The sequence below is a fragment of the Hibiscus syriacus genome, unplaced genomic scaffold (genome assembly GCF_006381635.1).
Source record: "Hibiscus syriacus cultivar Baekdansim isolate YM2019G1 unplaced genomic scaffold, ASM638163v2 tig00110076_pilon, whole genome shotgun sequence".
NCBI lineage: Eukaryota > Viridiplantae > Streptophyta > Magnoliopsida > Malvales > Malvaceae > Hibiscus > Hibiscus syriacus.
Window position 1 is genome coordinate 2,309,697 of NW_024062586.1, and position 23,536 is coordinate 2,333,232.

Below are 23,536 nucleotides of genomic sequence, written 5' to 3' on the forward strand. Positions count from 1 at the left end.
TACGGGTGGTTCGATAAGTCAGGCTCATGGTAGAGGTCGTGGTCTTGTTGAGGTAGCTGAGGCTGGTGGACCTGTTAGAGTGTACGTGATTTGTGAGCCTTAGGATCGTGTTTCGACAGACGTGATCATATGTACTTTTCTATTAAAGTCTTTTCCTATACTTGTCTTGATAAATTCTGGTTCTACACACTCTTATATCCTTGGTAGTTTAGCTAGTTGATCGAGTGTTCCTGTTTATGTTAAGAGTGTTTGGTTGTAATTAGAGCTTTGGGTAGGAGAGAACTTGTGGATATTCTGTACCATAAATGTCCTTTGGTTGTTCAAGGTGAGTTTTTTTCTGTCTGATTTGATGGAGTTATCGCTTTGTGGTTTTGACGTTATTCTGGGTACAGATTGGTTACGCGAACATCGTATGCACTTGGATTTTGAGTTGTCTTGGGCAATTCTAAAGACGATAGACGATGTTGAGTTAGTGGTTATAGATGAGTGGCCGGAGCTTCTTTCGAATGTTGTGTCAGCTTTGGATGTAAGTAAGATGTTGGGTCATGGTTGTGAGGCGTACTTGGCTTACGTACTTAATCCAGGTGGTCAAGAGTTGCATGTGCAGGGTATTCGTATGGTTCGAAACTTTTCAGACATTTTTTCAAAAGAGCTTCATGTTTTGCCTCCAGATCGTAAGGTTGAGTTTCGTATATAGATTTATATCAATTCAACCCTTGTGTCTATTACGCCCTATCGTATGGCACCTAAGGAGTTGAAGGAGTTGAAAGTGCAGTTGGAAGGGTCGTTAGATTGAGGTTTCATCCGTCCGAGTGTTTCTCTAGGGGTGCTCTAGTTTTGTTTATAAAGAAGAATGACAGTACATACAAATATGCATTGATTATCGTCAGTTGAACAAGTTGACAATCAAGAATCGGTATCCTTTACCGAGGATCGATGACTTCTTTGACTAGTTTAGGGGTGCCAAGTTGTTTACGAAGATTAACTTGCATTCTAGGTACTATCAGTTAAAGGATAGTGAATCAGATGTGATGAAGACAGTTTTTTGGACACGTTATGGTCATTATAAGTTCTTGGTGATGCCGTTTAAGTTAACTAATAACTAGATCATTTTGTGGTGGTGTTCATTGATGATATCTTGGTGTACTCAGTTTTTGAGGAGGATCATGATTCACATCTCCGGGTTGTTTTGCAAGTTTTGTGGGAAAAATATTATATGCTAAGTTTTCTAAGTGCGAGTTTTAGTTATACGAAGTGGAGTTCCTTGGTCATGTTGTTTCCGTCGAGGGTATTCTGGTTAATTCGAGTAAGGTTAAGGCAATAATTGAGTGGAAGTCACCGAAGAGTGTTGTTGAGGTTCGTAGTTTTATTGGGTTAGCGAGGTACTATGGACGGTTTGTTGAGTGCGTAGCTGCTCTGTTAACTAAGTTGTTGTAAGAGGATGTTAATTTAGAGTGGACGAGTGAAAGGTATAATAGTTTTGAGTTGTTAAAGTCAGCTTTGATAGAGGTTCCGGTGTTAGTTTAACCGGTGTCAGGAAGGTATTTTATGGTTTATAATGATGCTTCAACTATCCTATGCACGATTTGGAGTCGTCTGTAGTAATGTTTATGTTGAATATTTGCCATCACTACTTGTTTGGTGATAAGTGTATTCTTTACACTAATCATAAGAGTCTCAAATACCTCTTCACTTAGAAGGAGTTGAATTTGAGGTAGAGGCATTGGATTGAGTTGTTGAAGGACTACGATTGTGTGATTGAGTACCAACCGGGTAGGCTAACATGGTTAAGGATGCCTTAAGTCGTAAGTCAATAGGAGAGTTACATGCTTTGTTTGCTCATTTGAGTTTAGATGAGGATGGAGAGTTAGTATTTGAGTTGCAAGTTAAGTCTATGTAGTCTCAACGTATTTGGGATTTACAACTAAGTGATGAGAATTTGGAAGAAAAGTTTCAGCTAGTGCGAGATGGAGTTGGAGGTGACTTCTCGTTGAATTATGAGGGTGTTTTGCCTTCAAGGTAGGTTGTGTGAGCCGAGGGATGAGAGATTGAGGATTGAGATTTTTGTAGAGGCATATAGTGACCGTTTGTGATGCATCTAGGTAGTATGAAGATGTTTCGGGACTTGAGTGAGTTTTTTTGGTGGCCAGGGTTAAAGTGTCTTATTGTTGAGTTTATCAAACGATGTTTGGTTTGTCAAAATGTTAAAGCCAAGTATCATTGTCATTCGGGTTTGTTGCAACATATTAGTATTCCTGAGTGGAAGTGAGAATGAATTACAATGTATTTTGTGACGGGTTTGCAGTTGACACCGTCGAAGAAGGATTTAATTTAGGTGATAGTTGATCGTTTACTAAGTGTGCACATTTTCTGTCGGTTCATACTATGTGTTTGTTATAGAGGTTAGCTGAGTTGTTCATAGCTGAGATAGTGTGGTTGCATGGAGTTCCTTTGTCGATCATTTTGGATCGCGATTCGTGGTTTACGATGAGGTTTTGGTGAAGTTTACATAAGGCTTTGGGTTCGAAGCATAGTTTGAGTACAACTTATCTTTCGCAAATAGATGGGCAGTTTGAGTACAACTTATCTTCCGCAGATAGATGGGCAGTCTGAGTGTGTGATACAAGTTTTGGAGGATTTGCTTCGAGCGTGTATGATTGATTTTGTTGGTTCTTGGGAGCATTATTTGCCACTGGTAGAGTTTACTTATAATAACAATTTTCAAGATAGTTTTCAAATGGCTCCGTTTGAAGCGTTGTACGGGCGTAAGTGTCGTACTCTTTTTGTTGGACTGAGTTGAGTGAAAGATATGTTGTTGGTTCGAAATTGATTCAAGAGACTGAGAATAAAGTTAAGTTGATTAAAGATCGGTTAAAGGCTACTTTTGATCGATAAAAGTCGTATGCCGATTTGAAGCATTGAGAAGTTGAGTACGCTGTGGGTGACTTGGTGTTTCTTAAGGTTTTGCCTTGGAAGAAGGTGTTACGTTTTGGGCATAAGGGTAAGCTTAGTCTGAGGTTTATAGGACCGTTTGAGGTGTTAGAGCGTGTTGGTTAGTTGCGTATCGTTTGAAGTTGCAACCTAAGCTCAAGCTTATTCAAGATGTATTTCATGTGTCGATGATGCGTAAATAGGTCAGACCCTTCTCATGTCGTTTCAGTAGATGAGGTTGAGGTACGCGAGGATCTTTCTTACAAGGAAGAACTGGTTAATATTTTGGCTAGCGATGTGAAAGTTCTTCAGAACAAGTCTGTTCCGTTAGTAAAAGTGTTGTAGAGCAACCATAATACTGAGGAGGCAACTTGGGAGACAGAAGAATTGATGAGAGCTTAGTTTCCGTAGTTGTTTAGCTAAGGTAATTTCGGGAACGAAATTCTTTTTAGGGGGAGAGTGTTGTAACGTCTTAAAGTTGAGTCTGGTAGTTAGGGTCGGTTTCGAGTTGATTTTCAGATTTCTGATAAAAAGGAACAAAATTTTCTAAAATTCATATTTTGGTATTAAAAGTAATTTGGAAAGGTTTTAAACGATTTTAGATGATTACTTTTGATTATGGAAGTTTAATTAAATGATTTGGTGACTGAATTGAAGGAATTGGAAATTATAATTTCGGTGATCATTTTGTAAATTTTCACAATGTCCAATTCTATGAAGCAATTATACCAAGGCTTATGTTTAGAGGTTTCCCTCATAAATTAAAATGTTTTAATTTCCCCTGTTTACCATTTCTCCATCTAGATTCATTTTAATCTAAATTACATTTCCTTATTTGATTGTTTTCATTCACGTGTTTTTCATTTTCTTCTCATTTTACATTTTAATAACTTCTCTTAACTTCCTCCATTTTCTCTAATTTTCTCCCAAACAAGCTGATCAATTCTTTCTCTTTTTCTTCTTGATTTCTAAATTCACTCATCTCAATCTTGATTTTAATTCTCAAGTTTCTCTTCTATTCTCTTATTGTTTTTTAAAGCTTGATCATAATGGAATTCCATGATGATCTCAATTTCAATCCATTTCTAGCAAGGTAAGAATTTTTTCCTTGGTTTTTTTCAAGCTTCAAGGGCAAGTGACTATGTGTTAATGATTATATTGAATTGTTGATTTAATTGAAAGGATTTCTAAGATTTTAATTGCTTTTTGGAGCTAATTAATGTGATGATTTCTTGAATTAGTTTTGAGGTTTTATTAATGAAATTGAGTTGTTTTAGAGTGATTATAATCATATTAAATCAGTTTTTCATTTTTAAATGATTTGGGTATCGATTTATTGAAAACAATGTCGATTTTTAGTATTTTTGGGAATACGAGAATTTAGGTTTGTAGATGTTAATTTGTATGATTCTAGATGAGTTAGATGTTGATTATAGTTGTTGTTTATCATCTTTTAGCGTGGAGATTCGTGTGTTTTGGATTGGAGCTTCCAGAGTGACTTTCAGTAAGGTTTTCGATGTTTTCGATATTTGCGCTTTGTTTTAGAAATAGAAGATTATGCTTTGTTTTAGATTAGATTGTGGTGTGTTAATTTGCATTACAAGGTTCTTATTGTGTTGTTAGTTGAGGAAACTTGGTGCTTTGAGTTTGGTGAACGTTGAGGTAGTGTTTGGAAGCGTTTTTGGCTTCCGGACAACAAGGTGAGTGGCTCTCATTCTTAGGAAATGAACATGATTCAAGGTTAAGGTTTGTGCAGTGTTGCATTTGTTAATTCTGATATATTATGTTATTTGGTTAATTATGATGATGGAATATAAATTATGTTGATTTACATAAGATACCATTTATGTCAGAAATGAGAATGTAAATTATGAATGTGAGGTGTTGCAAATGATGTATAGGATTTTGGAAACGGTTTTTGAAAATCTATATATATATTGAATGTGAATTTGATGAGCTGAACTTTCTCACTGTCCAAATATGTGGGTTGATAATGAAAACCATCCGTAAGTGTGTTTTAAAATATATTTAAATCAATATGTGAAAACTATGCATTATTGACAACCGCTCTTGGTGAATTGGATTAATTGGCTATTGTTCTTAATAGGAACTTTGGATATGAAAGGAATGCCTATGAAAGAGTACTCTATATATTTTGTATAAGTGTGTGGTTTGGGATTATATGGGGTTTAGATGGTACATTGAGCTTTGCTCCGAGAAGATACGGGGTAAGATTGGGCATTGAGTTTGCTCTGTAATTTGTGGTTTTGGACCTATGTGAGTCCATAAGCAAAACAGAAGTTGTATGGAGTTCGTTTATCCAATGAGTGAGTTATGTTTTGAACAAAAGCCATTGATCTTAAAATGGGAAAATGTGTGTGATTTGTGTGACTTGCCAAGGAAGTTAATTGTGCGTGCATACTTGTCAATGCTTTTGAACTATATGGTCCTTGATATCTGTTTAATTTGGAAATCAAGTGATTTGTAACATGTTAGATGATCATTCAAGCATGAGATGTTGAATTATATGTGTTGAGTAAAGAACAAGTTATGTATGAGCATATATGATTGATCTTTATCTTGGTTATGTGCATTGCTTTGAATGTTAGTTGTTCACTAGACTTTATAAGCTCACACTCGTTGTTAACACTTTTAGAGGATTAGAGTCAAGGAGCTTGGCATCAGTGTAATCAATCAAGGCTAAGGCATAAAGTAATACGTATGTGGTTTTTGAAAACTTTGTGTGGCAATTTGGGGACGTTTGGAACTTAGACATATTATTCTCTTTGTTGGACTTATAAAAATGGATTTTGGTTAATAAGTGGATTTACGTTTGAGATTTGATGTTGATTTGATTCGTTGACTTTGGATTTATAAGTATGAACGTGTTGCTTGAAGCATAAGATTACTCATATTTTGTTTTAGACCCTAAAAAAGTATTTAGAGTGTTTAATTAAGTGTAACTTGTTTAACTAAACGTGTTAGACTCTTAGGTTGCATAAACGACCTTAAATGCCAAAAATGAGTAGGTGCCTTGTTCTTGAAATAAACTTTTATGCAATTGTTGACTTTTAGTGCCAAATCCGTATTTAATGTGTTTTGTGTTATAAAGCATGATACATATTTGTTTTGACATTATGAAGTGGTTGAACAGTGTCCAAGCATGTTCCTAGTCCATGATCACTTTTATGTAGTAGTTTGGTAAGTCAAATATGCATGTTCTTAATAAATCTGCAGTTTTTTAAGAAAAATGATTGATTCTTTAGGGGAAAGGATCTATCCCTTGACTAGAAAGTATTGATCCCAAAGTTTATGTTTTGCAAATGTTTGATATCTTTTCAAAAGGTCGATCTTTTCGTTGTTTTACTCGACTAAAAAAGGTGAAATTACATTCATTAAAGGTCTGCAATGTTCTTAAATTTTAATTTGACCCCTGAATGATTATATGAGTTCAATTTAGCCCGAAAATTGATTTGTTTAATTACTTAAACTCCTAATTCGGAAATTTGATGAGATTTGAGTGATCACTTCTTAAACACACTTAATTACATAATGAAACCCTTAATTGCATGCCACTATTTGGTACGTAACTTTTTTATATTTACATTTAGGTCCCTAATCGTGTATGATCAATTGAGTGATTGTATGATGTCCAATTGGTATGAAATTTTGCATGTTGCTTCATTTTGAAAATGTTTAACATGTGGTAACCTTAATTGGGTGATTTGACTTGTTGATTTATTGTACAATGTGAAATGACCATAATAACCCTAAACGTTTAAATGTAATGTTTGCATGTTTAATTGAGATTCAATTGCATGTTAGTTACATTGAACGTTGTTTGTGATGATATGAAGAGATTTTAATTTATTTGCTTCCGTAAAATGTGCATAATGTGGTTCCTGATCCATCCAACACGATTGAAACCTAATGTACGCTTAGGTATCCGACTTGATCACTCTTGAACTTGAATTTGACGTCTCATAATGTCTCGAATGCATGACAAAAAGAATTGTATCAGAAACAAAGCTTAAATCGAAAATCGATCGGATTGAAAAATAAAACACTAAAAATAGTTAACTAGGTTCAAATTTGGCAAAATAAACCCTAAAATGGGGTTAGGGCATAAAAACATTAGGATATGTGGTCTTGAAAACAATCAACTGTCGGTTAACACCTAGTCAACAGTAAACGGTTTGTCAACGATCAATAGTAGTCAACGGCTTGGCGTGGCAGCTCGGCTCGGTGGCCCATTCCAATTGGTTCAGATTGAATCAACCGGTTCAGTTTGAATCAACCGGTTCAGCAATCCTCTAGGTGGAAGATGAAGACCACACGCCGGGGGCGACCTGTGCAGTGGTGACGGTCGTCAAATTTTCAAAAAAAATTGTAGAATTCATATTTTAAAGATTTTGAGTCACTTATATGGGTTATTTCATGACAAGGAGATACGGAGGGATGATTTTATGAATACTAAAAATTTATTTACTTTACCTCCCTCCACAACGACGCTGATGACAAAATCTAGAGCACCGACTGACTCCCCTCAACGCCAGGTACACCATGGTGCCGACGGTGTCGAAAATGGATGTTTGGACGACGACGAATCGATGGTGGAACTTCCTTGAAAAGAGAGAAGAAATTCTTAAGAAGAGAGAAAATACACTTTTTAAAATTGGAAAATAGAAGAGAGAGAAGAGTTTCCAGACACGGGTTTTAGTTTCCTGCAAAAATGGTAATATTGCACCGGAAGTCACTTGTTTCAAGAATTCCTTTCAATTTGAAGTTTAAACTTTAATTTAATCCCTTAACATTAAAAGAAGAATCTTAACCCCAATTTTGAGGTGTGATATTATATCTATCAAACCACTTAATTATGTAAATGATATCAATCAAACCATTTAACTATTTAAATGATTACAATCAAGTAACTTCCCATTAAATTTTGACAGAGGAGTTGACCCGACAATTAACAAAATTGATATACTTATATATTTAATTCTCATTACTTATACATTCTATCAATTTGATACTAACTTTAATTTAATTCAATAAATTTAATTCATCTTTTAATCTTAAATCTAATTTAAAAATATAAATATCTTAATTTCATTTTTACTACTAGTCTTGCATTAACTACGACTTAAAATATATATGTGACATCTATCCAACTAAAAATTAATTATTAGATATGTTTGTAACTATTTATGTTCTCTTAAACTCTCTAATTAACCTTAGTTTGAATCCACCCTTAATCATTTTTTTTCTAGCGTTAACTATATAATATAATATATACATAATATTGTAATCCATATAACAAATATAAGATTTAAACTAGTGGTTAGGACGCATCCAATCATCTTTTAGATGTACGAATTAATTTATCTAAGTAGTTAAATGAATTGTTGTTGTTTCTAGAAGTAATAGGTTCGAGCACCAACAACTGCATCAAGATGATTGAGCGTTTATTGTCAAATGGTTAAAAGTATTTAGAACAAATTCTACTTTATAATCACATTAGCTTAATAATAATAATAATAATAATAAATCCTCCTCTAGGTCCTTGTTTGGTTCCCTTCAATATTATTCTTCAACTTATTAATCTTCAATCCTTCGGTAAAATATCAACTTTATTATTTTTCACTTCAATCTTTTAGTTAAATGTTAACAATAAAATCTAGGATTAATGCAGAAATAAATGTATAAACTATACCCTTTGTTAACTTTAGGTGTTTAAAGTATTTTTTTTCTTAAAATAGGTGCTTAACGTTTTTGACGTTACACTTTTAAGTGTCTACATCGTAATAGTGTTAAAAATTGTTATATGACATGTCGTATTTATAATTTTTTTTAAATTTTAAAAAATAAATATATATTTTTAATATGAACCCTAAATTTCTTTAAAATGATTAAAAAACTAAAACCTTAAAATCCTTAATTCTAAATCTCCCAGCCCTCACTGGTCACCACCACTACTACCGCCATTGTCAAACAATCATCCACCGATCGCGATCACCACAACTTTCTCCGCAGGTCACACTTCTGAAGTTGTAAATTTTTTCCTTCAACCATAGAGATTTCAAGATTGTTCCAATTGAATTGATTGTTCATTCTCCATTTGCTCCAAAATGATCATTGGACAAGATTTTCAGGAACTGGCATCTAATTGTGTTTCTTCGCGTTCAATCTTCTCTCAAGACCCTAAATGGAAGAGGAGCATATATTTACCAACTTTATGGAAATTGCATATATTGATCAGCCTCCACCATTTTTTATTTCTCCTCATGCATAAATCACTCAAGCTGCTTTCATTTCCCCACAGCCCAAGATGGTAAGCAGTATTTCACAATGCATAAGCAGTATTTTCCCATATGAGAATAGCCGAAAAGTCCAACAAGGGGGGACATATGGGCAATGATCGGTTTATGGGGTTGGAGAACGGCGGAGGGAGCTATAAGTGAGTGATTGTTCAATGACGACAACAGCAATGGTGGTGACCAGTAAAGACTAATAATGAAGATTTAGAATTAAGGGTTTTAAGGTTTTGGTGTTTTTTAGTGCTGATGTTAAAGAAATTTGGAGTTTATATTAGAAATATATATTTAGGTTTGTTTAAAAAAATATTTTTTTTTTAAAAAATATATAAACATGATACATGTCAAATAATATTTTTTAACGACGTTATGATGTATACATTTAAAAATGTAATGTCAGAAACGTTAACCACTTATTTATGAATAAAAAATACTTTAATCACTTAAAATTAACAAAATGTATAATTTAGACATTTTTTTTACGTTAAGCCTAAAATATATTTAATAAAATTAGACAATATCATCAATATAATTTATTTTATATTAAATAACCAACTGAATTATTGTTAGAACTTGACATCAGTTTAATTGTAAAATTACTACTATTTTTTTAAAGTTAAAATCAAAGTAGGACTTCATTTACAAAAAAAAACTAAAAAAAAACTAAAAAAAAAACTAAAAAAAGATTAGTTTGAAGAAACAAAGAAGAATGAGCGACCAACGTTTTCATAGTTTACTTACAGAGGCAAGACAGATACCTTGGACTCCTCGTGGTGCTTTACCTTTCCTCTTTTCCTCTACAGATAAAGACGCGTCATTTGGCGTTGAGAAAGCGCATTCCTCTACTTCTCGCGGGTTTTGGTCTGGCTTTGCCACTTCTCTCCCCTTGCCGTTGTTGTCCCATCTTCTTTGAAATTTTACAAGTTAACAAAAACCCTAGGAAAAAAGCAAAAACTTTTCAAATTCGTAGAGACAGAGGGAAGGATAGATTGATTGGTCTTGATTTTTGTTGGGGATGATGGATCTAAGGAGATTAACGTTGGTGGTTGTGACTGTGGCGGCGATGGTGGTGGGTGAACTCGGTTCTGGTTGTTTAGGGAACGTGTTGACTTTAAATGTCAAACGTAAATTTGCGGGCCGGGGAAAGGATTTAAGTGCAATGAGAGCTCATGATATGCGTCGTCACGGTAGGCTTCTCTCGACTATCGATGTGGATCTCCCTTTAGGTGGCAATGGTCACCCTTCTGAAACTGGGTTAGCTATTTTAATTTTTTTTATACATTTTTTGTTTGTATTTCTAATGTTTCTTCGCTGGGTTTATATTTTCCTGGATTATTTTTGATTCTATGTTTAAATATTTGGGTTCTTTTATATGTTATATTTTAAGGAATTCTGTTTGGAGTAAAATTGAATCAAGTGAAGGGGATTGTTGTTTTTCCTTTCCGAAAGAAATTTAGTTTGGATGAATTTTGATGTTTCTGTATGATGATGGTGGATTATATTGGAGTTTACTACTCATTTCCATGAGATCCAATTGTTTCCAAACAAAGGATCATTTTTTTTAAAATTCTTCTTTAGAGAGGATTGAGTATGAGTTTATTATCATTTTCAATTTCTTTTTCAGGTTCATCTTTATGTCGTTGTAAAATTTTCATCTGTTTGAATACCATGGTGCCATTGATTAAATGCTTAATTGCTCTCTAACTCCATCCAATACGTATCTTGATAGTTTTTTTCAAAGCTAAGATACTTGAAAATCGTCTTACTTTTGATGACCGTAGCCTTTTTTTTCAGCTGGGTTGCTCTATTGGATATATATATAAAAATATTGAGTTTAATTTTCTTTGCATCTAATTTATTTCTCATTTTATTTCAGGCTTTATTTTGCTAAAATTGGATTAGGAAATCCATCAGAGGACTATTATGTTCAGGTTGATACTGGAAGTGACATTCTATGGGTGAATTGTGCCGGATGTGAAAAGTGCCCCACAAAAAGTGACCTTGGTGTATGTTCCTTTTATAACTTGATATTAATATCTGTAGATTTACTAGATATGTAACTGTCACAAGTACTGTCTACTATAAAGTTATGATTGTTGTTTTTGTTTTTAATAACTTCTTTTGAGAAAACATTTATCATTCGGTTATTCTATTGCAGCTAGAGTTAACATTATATGATCCAAAGAGGTCCTCCACTTCAAAGCTTGTTTATTGTGATCAAGATTTTTGTACTTCGACATATGATGGTCCACTCCCTGGTTGCAAGCCCAATCTTCAGTGCCAATATAACGTCGTTTATGGTGATGGAAGCTCAACCGCTGGATACTTTGTAAAGGACAACATACAATTGGAGCAGGTGACTGGTAACCTTCAGAGTAAATCTACGAATGGGACTGTTGTTTTCGGGTGAGTTGGAATTCTGATTTTCAGGAAAAAATTTAGTTTGCTGCCATTGTTGCTTATGCTCCTTGTTCATGAAAATGTCCCTTATAATACTGATTGGTCTATTAGGAAGCTAAATGTTTTGTAATTCAGTTGAGTATAGCCTTGGTTTTAGGCTGGTTTTCATTCAGTTTTGACCAAGAAACATTTATTTGTAACTATCATTTGGACTACATTTGTCTATTGTTGTAAATAGATGAGTGGTATCTTTTCGATGCTTAAAGTCGTAAATCAATATTCATAGATTTGCTGAGCACTCTTTTCACAGTCTATAGCTTACAAAGACAGTTTTATGATCCCAAATCTTTGGCTGTAATATATGATACCATTGTGTTGTGCCTTCTGTGATGAAATATTAATTATGCTCTTAGGTTAAGATCTTGCCAGACAAGGTAGAAAATGTGGGATTAATGCATAATTGCATAATTGCATATAGCCCTTATAAATGGATTTTCCCTTATGTAACCTCTTTAACAAGACCTGTTTTTGCACTTTCACATTTAACTATAGATTAACTAATGTATGATGTGTATAATTTTGTGATAACTGGAATGTTAGGCATACTAATTGAGATCTTTTTCTTCAGCATATCTTCTTCCTACCTCTTTCTTCTATTGCTTACTGGCTATTGGAATTAATATGCTTAAGTTTTTTCTGTGGTGCCCATCCTTTTCTTTATCTATTAGTTGTTCAACATGCTGTTGAACCATTCCCCCTAAACCGAAAGCAGAAGAAGAAATAGAAGTTGGTGATTCTCTTTAGAGTTATTGATTCGAGATGGGCGCAGTTTGTTGATATGTGTTGGTTCTAGGGGTAAAACATAAAATTTCAAGGAAGCATATCTGTTGCACTGCTGCTGACATGCATTATTGGTTATTTATGTGATATATAATTTATATTTTTTGTTTAGGTGTGGTGCTAGACAATCCGGGGAATTAGGATCATCAAGTGAAGCACTAGATGGGATATTAGGATTCGGACAGGCAAATTCTTCTATAATTTCACAACTAGCTGCCTCTGGGAAAGTAAAAAGAATGTTTGCACACTGTTTGGACAATGATAACGGAGGTGGAATCTTTGCAATTGGTGAAGTGGTATCACCAAAAGTCACAACAACACCCATGGTTCCAAATCAGTAAGTGATTTGTCTTAAATTTCTTAGCTTCTGTCTTTAACCTTGCTTTTTTTTTGGGTTCTTCTTTATTCACCCTTATTTCTTATTTAGTAATATTAAGTGTAAGATCGTTTCACAGTTGCTTGGATATAAAACTTAAATATTGCCTTCTTTATTGTTTAATATGGAATGGGCATATATTACAGTTTATTTTTCCCATAGGTTAATGTCTAAACTTTAGTCTATTGTCTCCAAGTTGGCATTTCTCAATTAGAAATAGTTGCTGCAAGTTGTTGGCTGTAGTAATTCACTAATCGTTTACATTGACCGTTATATTGGATGATGACCTTCATTACTACACTCAAATCCAGGATTTGTTAGATCTTTCTTATGTTGCAAATTTGAAACACCTATCTTGAATCCATCCTCTCAAACTCAGTCAGATGAACAGGTTACATGGTATCTTTATTTGTTGTCTGCGTTTATTCTCATCTTATGCATGTCAATGTGAATGCAAATTATTCCTATCAACTTCTTGTGTCCCGAAAGAAGCAGTGTAAATTTAGTCGATGACTAAAAAGTTGTCAAGATGGTGCATCTTATCCTTAAGAAACACTATAAATAACTGTGTTTATTTCATACTGCAGTAATAAAATATATTAGGAGATCATGATTGACAAATTAAACCATTTTGCTATGTACTTGAGTTCATACATGGGTTGCCTTGCAGTTTTCAACTTGTCTTACTCTTTTCATCAATCAGGTTTATTGGTTTATAAATTCATGAATATACTTTTATCGACAATCGTAGGGCACATTACAACGTTGTAATGAAGGAAGTTGAGGTTGGTGATACTCTACTACGACTTCCTAGTGATGTTTTTGATAGCGGAGATCAAAAAGGAACAATAGTGGATAGTGGTACAACCCTAGCATATCTTCCATCTGCAATTTATGAACCATTAATGGCAGAGGTAAACATTGACATGCACCTTATGCCTGATTTTGACATCTTCTATTACTAATTACATTATCTCTTCTGTCAATTAGATTCTCTCCCCGCAACCTGCATTGCAATTGCATAGTGTAGAAGACCAATTTACTTGTTTTCAGTATTTGGAAAAGTAAGACACTTACTGCAACTGTACTCTCTGGTATATTTCAGGATTGCACATCATTTTTCTGTGATATGTATAATAGATCTATCTGGTCAGTGTTTGCAATTTTTGATATTCTAAATGTTATATTTCCCCCCAGATTTACTTTATTTGAATATTTCATTCTTTAATGTTCTTAATACGAAATGTAAGTATTTCTTTTCAATAGTACTTTTTTTATAACTATTTATGCCGATTTTATCCTAATCTTATATCTCATTTTATATACAATTCCATGCAGAGGTTTTATTCCTTGTGTACCCTAATACTAACAATAAAGAACTTGCATTTGACCAAGGATACAGTTTTAAGAAATAAAAAACTATTTGTGAATGCTGTCTTGTGTATTGCTGAATTTTTAAGAGAAAGAAGCTGTGAGATGAAAATACATATGTTTATTGTCTTTATTTCTTTATTTTGAACCAGAATGACTAGAAATTTCTATTCTAATTGGAATCCTTACGGACTTGGAGAAATACTGCAAAATTATAATCATTGGTGATTATAATTTTTATCGTACTCTTCTCCTAAAGATGTACAACATGTTTATGACTTGTCAAGAACATGTATTTACTTCACAGTTTCTTGTTTTCTTTCTGAACTGTTGCTCTCTCTTGCTTCTGAGAAATCTTATGAGGAATTTGTAATATATTTTCTTCTTCTTGTTCTTAAAAATCAAATTCGTTATTGATTGTCTAGTAGAAAATAGGAAGTGGAAAAATCTTAATTTATATTTTGTTTGACCTATTTCTTTTTAATTTCTATAATTCAAAGTCAAGTTACGTGTGTGGGGCTGATCAGAAGCTTTTTCTTTCATTAATTCCTGTGAATTACTTTCTTTGAGACTTGCTGTTTCATTTTGTTATTCCTTTCCTGTGCTCTTGCAGTGTTGATGATGGATTTCCGGCTGTAAAGTTCCATTTTGAAGGTTCCCTTACTTTAACAATTTATCCCCATGAGTATCTGTTCCAAATTCGTGTAAGTCAACTTATTTGTTTTTAATTCATTTCATGATCCATGCACAAGTTTCTTTGTTACATAGATGTTGGTATTTATGAAGTCTTATAGTTCTAATTGAGTTTGGCATTTAACATTTGTGTTTAACGTAGAATGCTAGCTATAAGTCCGTAGAGCTTCATATTATGGTCAAGTATCATATGGGAGGGTGGGGGTAGCGGCTTGAGGGAGTGAGACACCATTAAAATGTGGGTTTGTTCAAGGACAATGATGCTTCTGGTTGTTGGCAGATCTAGCTGCTTGAAAGTTTAATTATCTTTCTCTTTTTGTTTTTTTTTTAATTTAACTAAAAATAGAGGGAAGTAGAATGGGAAATGATAAATATATGGTTCTTTTCTCTGTCCAAAGTAATTTTCCTTGTGTATCCCTAACAACTTGTTCTTCCAGCAAGCTGATCTTCCTGATGTGCTGGATTCTGGATTAGGTTTGTGCTGGATTAGGTTTATCAAGATATTAATATAAAATTGTTTCTTTAATATTTTAATACTTTCGGGCCTTTGAGGACACAGGGCCAGGCCTGGGTCAAGAGTTTTAAGGTCTCAATCAGGCTGGTCTTGGTCTATGGATGCCTCTATTGACAAAGTAGGTATGACAAGAATGCTCAAGTATCAGGAAAATTAACTTTTATAAGCTTACCGAAGGGGGCTTCCATTTGTCATAAGCTGACGGATGTACCATTTAGCCTTATGTTCATGATGCTCTTATAGTCAGCTGTGAAACTTTGAATAGAGTTCTTATTCTTGATAAACACTGTAGTTCCATCATTTTCGTTTCTTCTAGATTCAAACAAATTAGCAAGGCTAAAATGTATGCTCCTTTTGTAATTGTGAGTACCATAATCATTGAATTACTAGCTGAGCAGTCGAATGTCATTTTTATTTAGATAATTTATTTCAGTTAAAAAAAATCTATTTTATTATTGTGAGGTTTGCATCAAGATATCGATTATGGCTTTTGCAGGAAGATATTTGGTGTTTTGGTTGGCAGAACAGTGGAATGCAATCTAAAGATGGCAAAGATATGATTCTCTTGGGAGGTATGCCCTTAAATTCCTCGTTCTGAACTCATTTGTCATTTTGCTTGCAAAATATAACCCGATTCCAAATGGCTCTAAACCCAAAATCATACTAAAAGGGTCATAAAGTTACAGAAATCTCCAATGGCATGACTAGAAGCAACCTAAAACTGGAATTATCCTAGATCAAAGAAATCTGAACACGGAATGGCCATAAGATGCTCCATATTCGGGATGAATTGCACCTGTTGACAATCTGAACCAAACCCTCACAATTTCAACCTCCAGCAGTCTTCTATTATCCCCTTTTTTCCAATTGGTCATATTTCTTCTATAGAAGCATCTTCATAACCCTATTACTTTCAAAGAGATTATAACCATTGAACTTCTAATTGCGAAGAATCTGCAAGAAAATGAGTTTTACTTACCATAGTTCTCTTTTTTTCTAAAGTGGCTTATAAGAACCTACTTTAAATCATACAAAACTTTCCATAATGGAAATAGAACTTGTTTTGTGCATATGTGGCTTTTATAATATCCACCTATTTCAGTGTAATATTATTAGCATTTCTGCTTAAACCAAAAACCTATGAATGTGAATTTTATTTGTCCCTCATGATGCTTCCATGTCACTGGTGGTCAGTGGCATTGATCTTCTGAAAAAAACTGACAAATAGTACAAGTTCAGTCCGCAATTATCGCAATTTATTTTAGCTAATCTGTTTTTCTATTGCATTGTGAAGAAGAGAACTATCCAATAATCTAACATGAAAGGTTTTGATACAATTTTCACTTATTTAATTACTTTGCAATGCAGATTTGGTGCTTTCAAATAGGTTGGTTGTATATGATGTAGAAAATCAGACCATTGGATGGACTGAACACAATTGTGAGTACCCTATTCAAGAACTTTACCTGTGTTTAGGTCAAACCTATTATTGTTGTTTTCTGCTAATATTGCTTCATTTTCTATGTCCGGACATGCTTTGACATCCAGGATTGTATCTCCTCTAGAGTCTTTTGGATAGGTCTACTTTTGATTTTTGTAGTTAATAATCGTTAATTAGTAGCAATTGTTCCTTCTGTACTTAAATGTTCACATTTCTATTTTGAAAACTTTTGAAGCATTATCCTATTTTGTTTTTCTAAATACCAAAAGTTCTTATGCTTCCTATGTTCCCTATTAAATTTATGTGACTTTTCGAAAGAAAGAAAAAAATTGGCATTAAGACTAATTAAACACCAATATTATAAAAAAAAATATGAAGTTGTGCTTGGTAACTTGAATTTCAAAAAAAAAAAATGTTTTGGATCTTCAATTGAATTGGGTTATAAAGCTCTTATAAATATAACTTTTGATTATTTTTTTAAATTTATGTATGTGTTTTTATCATTATTTAGCTATTGGTGTATTTAAATTTAATTTTCTTGTATTCTTTCAACTAAATAGTTGGGTTGAAACTTAACTAATTTGTGTATAATGTTGTGTAATTTACATTCTCATTATTTCTGTCAAAATGTGTCAAATTGAAAATGGACATTCAGTTGTCAGTCCTCATAAGCTAAGCATGTATCGACTTCCTTATAATTTCTTTCCAGCACTAAGTGAGCATTCGAGTTATTTTTCTTTGAGAAAGAACTAAAGCAGACCTCATAAGCATGTATCGACTTCTTTATAATTTCTTTCCAGCACTATGGGAGTGTTCGAGTTGTTTTTCTTTGAGTAAGAATTAAGACCGACATTGTAGCTGGATATTAGCTTCTCTGAAATGTTATTATGGTTACATTTAGGCTCTTCCAGCATCAAGGTGAGGGATGGAAGTTCGGGAACGGAGTATTCCGTCGGTGCCCATGATATTGCTTCAGGTTCCAGGTTGAGAATGGGAGGAATTCTAACATTATTGTCTATAATAATTGCTTTACTGCACAGTTCTATAGCTTGAGATTGTTGAAACATTCTTTGATTCTCTTGTACCATAATTCATTTTTTGTGTGGAAGTGTGGGTCTTTTCTTTTCTCAACTCGGATGCAAAAGCTAATTATTTTATACAGATACAGCAAATAAACTTGTTTGGACCATTGCAATGTACAATTCCTGAATATAAATCCCATACATGTTTAAGCTTCTCTGTTGTTTAACATTGATATTGAATGAGGGTCATAAGGTTAAAAGATGCAACCACATACATTTTGAATCAATTTTTATTCACACAAACACTATGACTAGAATAATATGGCTCATTGTTTTGGAAATCTGAAAATGGTACATAATTTTGATTAAATGTGATATAAAAGGTGTTTAATCGGTGCTATTGTGCTTGCTTTAGACTTTGTTTTTGCATAACCGTACCTATTTTACTCGTGTTTCATGTCTATTGGCATATACAGGCAATTATTTATGCTAATCTATAAATTTATATAATTGAAACCTCTAATTGGAAAACAAATAACCATTTCTAGACCTACAATAACTCTGATGATCCATGTTCGTAACTATATATTACTTAATACCATACATATAAACTACTACAAATTAATAAACATTATAAATATATCATAGAATAATTAATCCATATTAAAATATTACAGACACTTATTATGCATATACGTGCCAGGTAGAAAATCAAAATAATAGTAGGATGTCATTAATGATATCAATAGGTAGCCTTCGACATGAGATGCCAAGCTAAGCTCCTTACTCCATCTGACTCCATATCTCCTTTTCCTATACATCAAAATCATCACTTACTAAGTATACACTTCGTGAGACATTTTCATAATATAAATAATACATAATTAGTATAACATCCCAATCATCGGGTCAGTGACCAAAATGTAAGAATTTTAAACTCAGTGGTTGAATTAGAATAATTTGATAAATTCAAGGATTTATGGTGGAATTTTTGTGTAGGGCTTGATAGAAATTATGGTTTAGTGGAGAGGGCATTATAGTCTTTTCATGTTAAAGGATAATTATCTCCTTTATTAAGGGATAAGTAAGTGGAAAGTGGAGATATCTTGAACCTTTCTTGCTCTCTTCTTCTTCATGCCGTGTACTCCTCCATCAAATGTAAGATTCTAAAATTGGTGGATTTCCTTTAATTTTTTGTTTGGTAATGAAAGTTTGGATGTTATATAAGCTTAAGAAAAGCTTATATAGGATTAAAACAATAAGAGGAGTATATTAGAAGTGAATTTATAAGATGGATGTTAAGATGAATTATTGATATAGTGTAGTTTTTAAAGTTTTATTTGGATATTTGACTTGTCAATGATCAATTTAAGATGGTAGGAGTAGTAGAAATGATTAAGAACATGTTTGAAATCTTGGTATGATTTTGAGATTTAAGTGTTTATACAAGAATTTGGATAATTAGGAGTAGTAAATAAGGAAAAATTGGTGCGGAAGTATAAGGGTGAGCTTATAGGCTTAATGTGTGTAATATAGGAGATTTAGGAGGATTTTGATTGATTTTTGAACTGAAAATAGCCATTCTGGGCATAAAGTATCGGTACCGTTAGAACAGTACTGATACTTCAAGGTTTAAATCTATTTATTTCTAAAGGTGGTATCGATATCGGTTGAAGAAGGTATCGATACTGAGTTGGTAGTATCGATACCATGGGTATGATATCGATACCATTTTCAAGATACAATTTTAGAACCTCGAAATAGTATCGGTACCGTCAGGAGGTATCAATACCCATGAAGGAAAGTATCGGTACTATAGGGGTAGTACCGATACTTATAGGCATAAAATGAAAATTTAGTGTTTCTTTCATCACAAGTTATCATGATTGATTATAAGTGATTCGAAGTACGATATTAATTTTTGATTGTTTTGTGTAGTTGTTGAATATAATCAACTTTCGGTTATCTCGACATATTAAGTACCGAATCAAAAGTGTTAAGGATTTCACTTAGGACTTCAGTGAGGCAAAGGTGAGTGCAACTTCTCGGTTTTGTAACAGAATTGAGGAAGGCTTGCGATAAGCCAACCTCAACGTTTTCGATCGAAAACTTTATAATTTCTTTTATGTTATATTACAAGTTTTTATTCAATTTATATTATATAAGCTATGTTTTATGATTATATGATTATGAAAATGTGAACTTTGAACAAGTGTATCTGAAAAGACTCTATGTGAATAAGAGACACTTCGAATAATGATTGAAAATAATTATGTGATTAATAGCCCAAGGTATATGTATGAGGATTAGAGGTATAGTTGACATGCCAAGAGTCGAGGGTTTTATGTGGTCATTCGGGATAATTATGTGGTCCATTGGGACAAATATGTGACACTTCGGCGTAAACCTATGTGGTCATTCGGGATAATTATGTGGCACTTCGGTGCATATTCCGAGCTGTGGTGACAACATTAGTGCACAACCTCAATGTACTGAAATACCTAGAGTTCTCAGTAGTATACATTGGGCATTTGGAACAAAGCTAAACAAAGTGAATAATATACATAAGTATACTTTTTTGATATGGAAAATAAGTTGAAATTCTTTATAAAATGTTTCGATAAAACCCAGTAAATATTTCGTTTATTAAGTTAGCACTATTAGTAATTGCCTCACTAAGTCATCAACTTAATGTGTGATTTTCTCACGTGTAGGTTTGAAGAAAGCTGAAGACTGATTGGTTGAGGATAGCATACCCAATGAAGATCAGATCAGGACAAATTAAATGTAGGTTTTTGTTAATTTTGTAAACCGTTGGCATGCATTATACGTTTAATTTGAAATGCTCTGATCTATTTTGTAAACTCATATATTTTGTATGTATGTAAATTATCAAAGTTTGTTTTTATAAGTATGAATGGGAAATGGTTACATTATTTTAAACTAAGGTTTTCTACCTTTTGATATTAGTAAACAATTTTAAATTTTTTCTTATTTGTTAATTACATATGTTTTGAAAAGTCAATGTGACACCTCAGATTCATATCCGGGTCGGGTACGGGTTAAGGGTGTTACATTTAATAGTATCAGAGCTATGGTTTAATTGGTTTTAAGTTTGAAATAAAGTCATTTTTGTTTTAAAAAGTGTGCATTCCAACTTTAAATTAAGTCTTTATGATCTGATAAGATGATTAGTATGTTATCCTTGCTAATACATTAGTAAATTGATCTTAATAGATGTCAGACTTTGAGGGCTCCCAAAGTGAAGCGGGAGATAGAATGGAAGAGAGTAGTAACTTACCTGCCCCGAGCAGGCAGGGTGAGGAGCAGGCACAACAGGGAGTGCCTATGCAAGATCAAGGGACCTTCTTCCAGACGTTGGACGTGATTATGACGCGTTTCCATCCGTCTGCTCACTCAGCCCCTAAGATGAATGTCCCTAAGGAACTAAGAAGCCTAGGAGCACCAGAATTTAGGGGAGAATCTAAAGAAGGTCCAGTTGCTGCTGATATATGGCTCAATGAGCTGAAGATTATGCTAGAGAATCTCCATTGTTTTAAAATGGAGAGATTGGATGGTGTAGTGTCTTTATTACGGGGTCAAGCTAGAATTTGGTGGTATAATGTGACGATGCGAGCTTCAAGGGATCAGGTGACTTGGCCCTTCTTTCTGGAGGAGTTTAAGAACAAATATATAGGGGATTAGTTCATTAGGCAGATGAAGCAAGAATTTATGAGTTTAAAGCAAGGGAATCACACGGTGTATAAGTTCGAGAGCGAATTCAACAAGTTGAGTCAATTTGCTGCAGAGTTGGTCCCTACAGAGAATGACTCTTGTGATTTGTTTGTGGAGGGTTTACGCCCCAGACTGAAAGAGTTATTGTTGGCAGTTAATCTCTCTTCCTTTCAAGAGGTTGTGAATAGAGGTAAAGCCCTGGAGAGAGCTCAAAATGAGAGGTTTGTGGAGCAAAGATCACAATGGAATAAGAGAGCTAGTGCTTCATCCAGTGCTTTCCAATCAAATAAGAGTAGAGGTTCGAGTTCTCAACCTCAGACTAGAGAAAAATCTGTATCATCCTCAGGTAGAGGATCAAATCCAGGAAGAACAAGACAAACTTATTCGGTGGAATCCGGAGTGGACAAGCCGAAACAATGTCAGTATTATGGGAAAAACCATAGCGGAATTTGTCGAAGGGTCTCTGGAGCTTGTTTTAAGTATGGAGAGGCATGACACTTTATTCGAGATTGCCCATTGATGATGGGAGAGCCTACTCAAACAGAAAGATCCACTGCAGTACCTATGAGAGGTAGAGGTCGAGGTAGAGGAAGGAATCAGTCTGAGTCGACCACTCAACCTGAAGTGCGTTCCACTGGTTGGGTATACAATTTAAAGACCAATGAATATTGTGATGATCCTGAAATCATTGCAGGTACTTTTCAAATAACTGGTAAATTTGTTTTAGTTTTGATTGATCCGTGATCAAATTATTCCTATGTTGGTAGTAAACTGGTTAAAGACTTGAGAATTTCGTTAGAACTTGTTCTTAGTGAGGTGATTGTGACTAATCCATTATGATATAGTGCTCGAGTGAGACAAATATATCGATGGTGTCCCATTTGGAGTCAAGGAATTAAATTCCCTGCTAATCTAATGGAATTACCCTTTGACGAGTTCGAGGGTATATTTGGGATGGATTGGCTGTATCATTATCATGCCAACGTGGATTGTCAAATTAAGCGAGTTATGTTATTAAGTCCTGATGGATTAGAGTTTAGTGTGGTCAGCGAAAGAATTACTCCCTTAGCTAATGTAATATCAATGATGTCGGCTCGAAAGTTAATGCTACAAGGATGCCAAGCTTATATTGCTAATGTAATCGATACGAGAGCTAAAGAAAAGAAGCTTGAAGATATCCCTACAGTCAGAGAGTTTCCAAAAGTATTTCCGGATGAATTACATGGGTTACCTCCAGATAGGGAGGTTAAGTTTCAGATTGAAGTGATGTCAGAATCAACACCGATTTGAATGGCTCATTACAGGATGGCCCCGAAGGAATTGAAAGTGTTAAAGGTTCAGTTGTAGGAGCTTTTATATAAAGGATTTATTAGACCTAATGTGTCACCTTGGGGTGCTCCATTATTATTTGTAAATAAGAAAGATGGTTCGATAAGCCTTTGTATTGATTATTGTCAGCTTAACAAGGTGACCATAAAGAAAACATATCCTCTTCCAAGGGTCGACAATCTATTTGATCAACTCAAGGGAGCTGCAGTGTTTTCAAAGATCGATTTACGTTCAAGGTATCATCAGTTGAAGATACAAGAAAACGATGTTCCAAAAATGGAGTTTTGGACTCTGTATGGTCATTGCGAATTTAGAGTATTGCCATTCGGGCTAACTAATGCACGTGCATCATTTATTGACTTGATGGATAGAAATTTTCAACTGTACCTTGATCAGTTCGTGGTCTTTTTTATTGATGACATCTTGGTGTATTCAAAGTTAAGAGAGGAGCATGGTGTCCATCTTTGTGTGGTTCTTCAAATATTCCAAGACATGAAGCTTTATGCAAAGTTCTCTAAGTGCGAGTTTTAGTTTTTTGAAGTGACATCCCTTAGACACGTGGTTTCTACA

The 23,536-nt window shown here is 33.9% G+C and overlaps 1 protein-coding gene across 1 annotated transcript; it reads left to right on the plus strand.

Moving 5' to 3' along the window:
- The first annotated feature begins 10,008 nt into the window (after window positions 1-10,008).
- On the plus strand, window positions 10,009-18,119 carry LOC120214594 (aspartic proteinase 39-like). Its single transcript, XM_039212451.1, has 10 exons — window positions 10,009-10,499; window positions 11,122-11,251; window positions 11,404-11,651; window positions 12,598-12,822; window positions 13,613-13,775; window positions 13,852-13,925; window positions 14,846-14,936; window positions 15,936-16,011; window positions 16,808-16,879; window positions 17,782-18,119. Exons 1-10 carry the CDS (start codon window positions 10,261-10,263, stop codon window positions 17,931-17,933), a joined length of 1,470 nt encoding a protein of 489 aa, XP_039068382.1. The 5' UTR covers window positions 10,009-10,260; the 3' UTR covers window positions 17,934-18,119.
- Window positions 18,120-23,536: the final 5,417 nt, after the last annotated feature.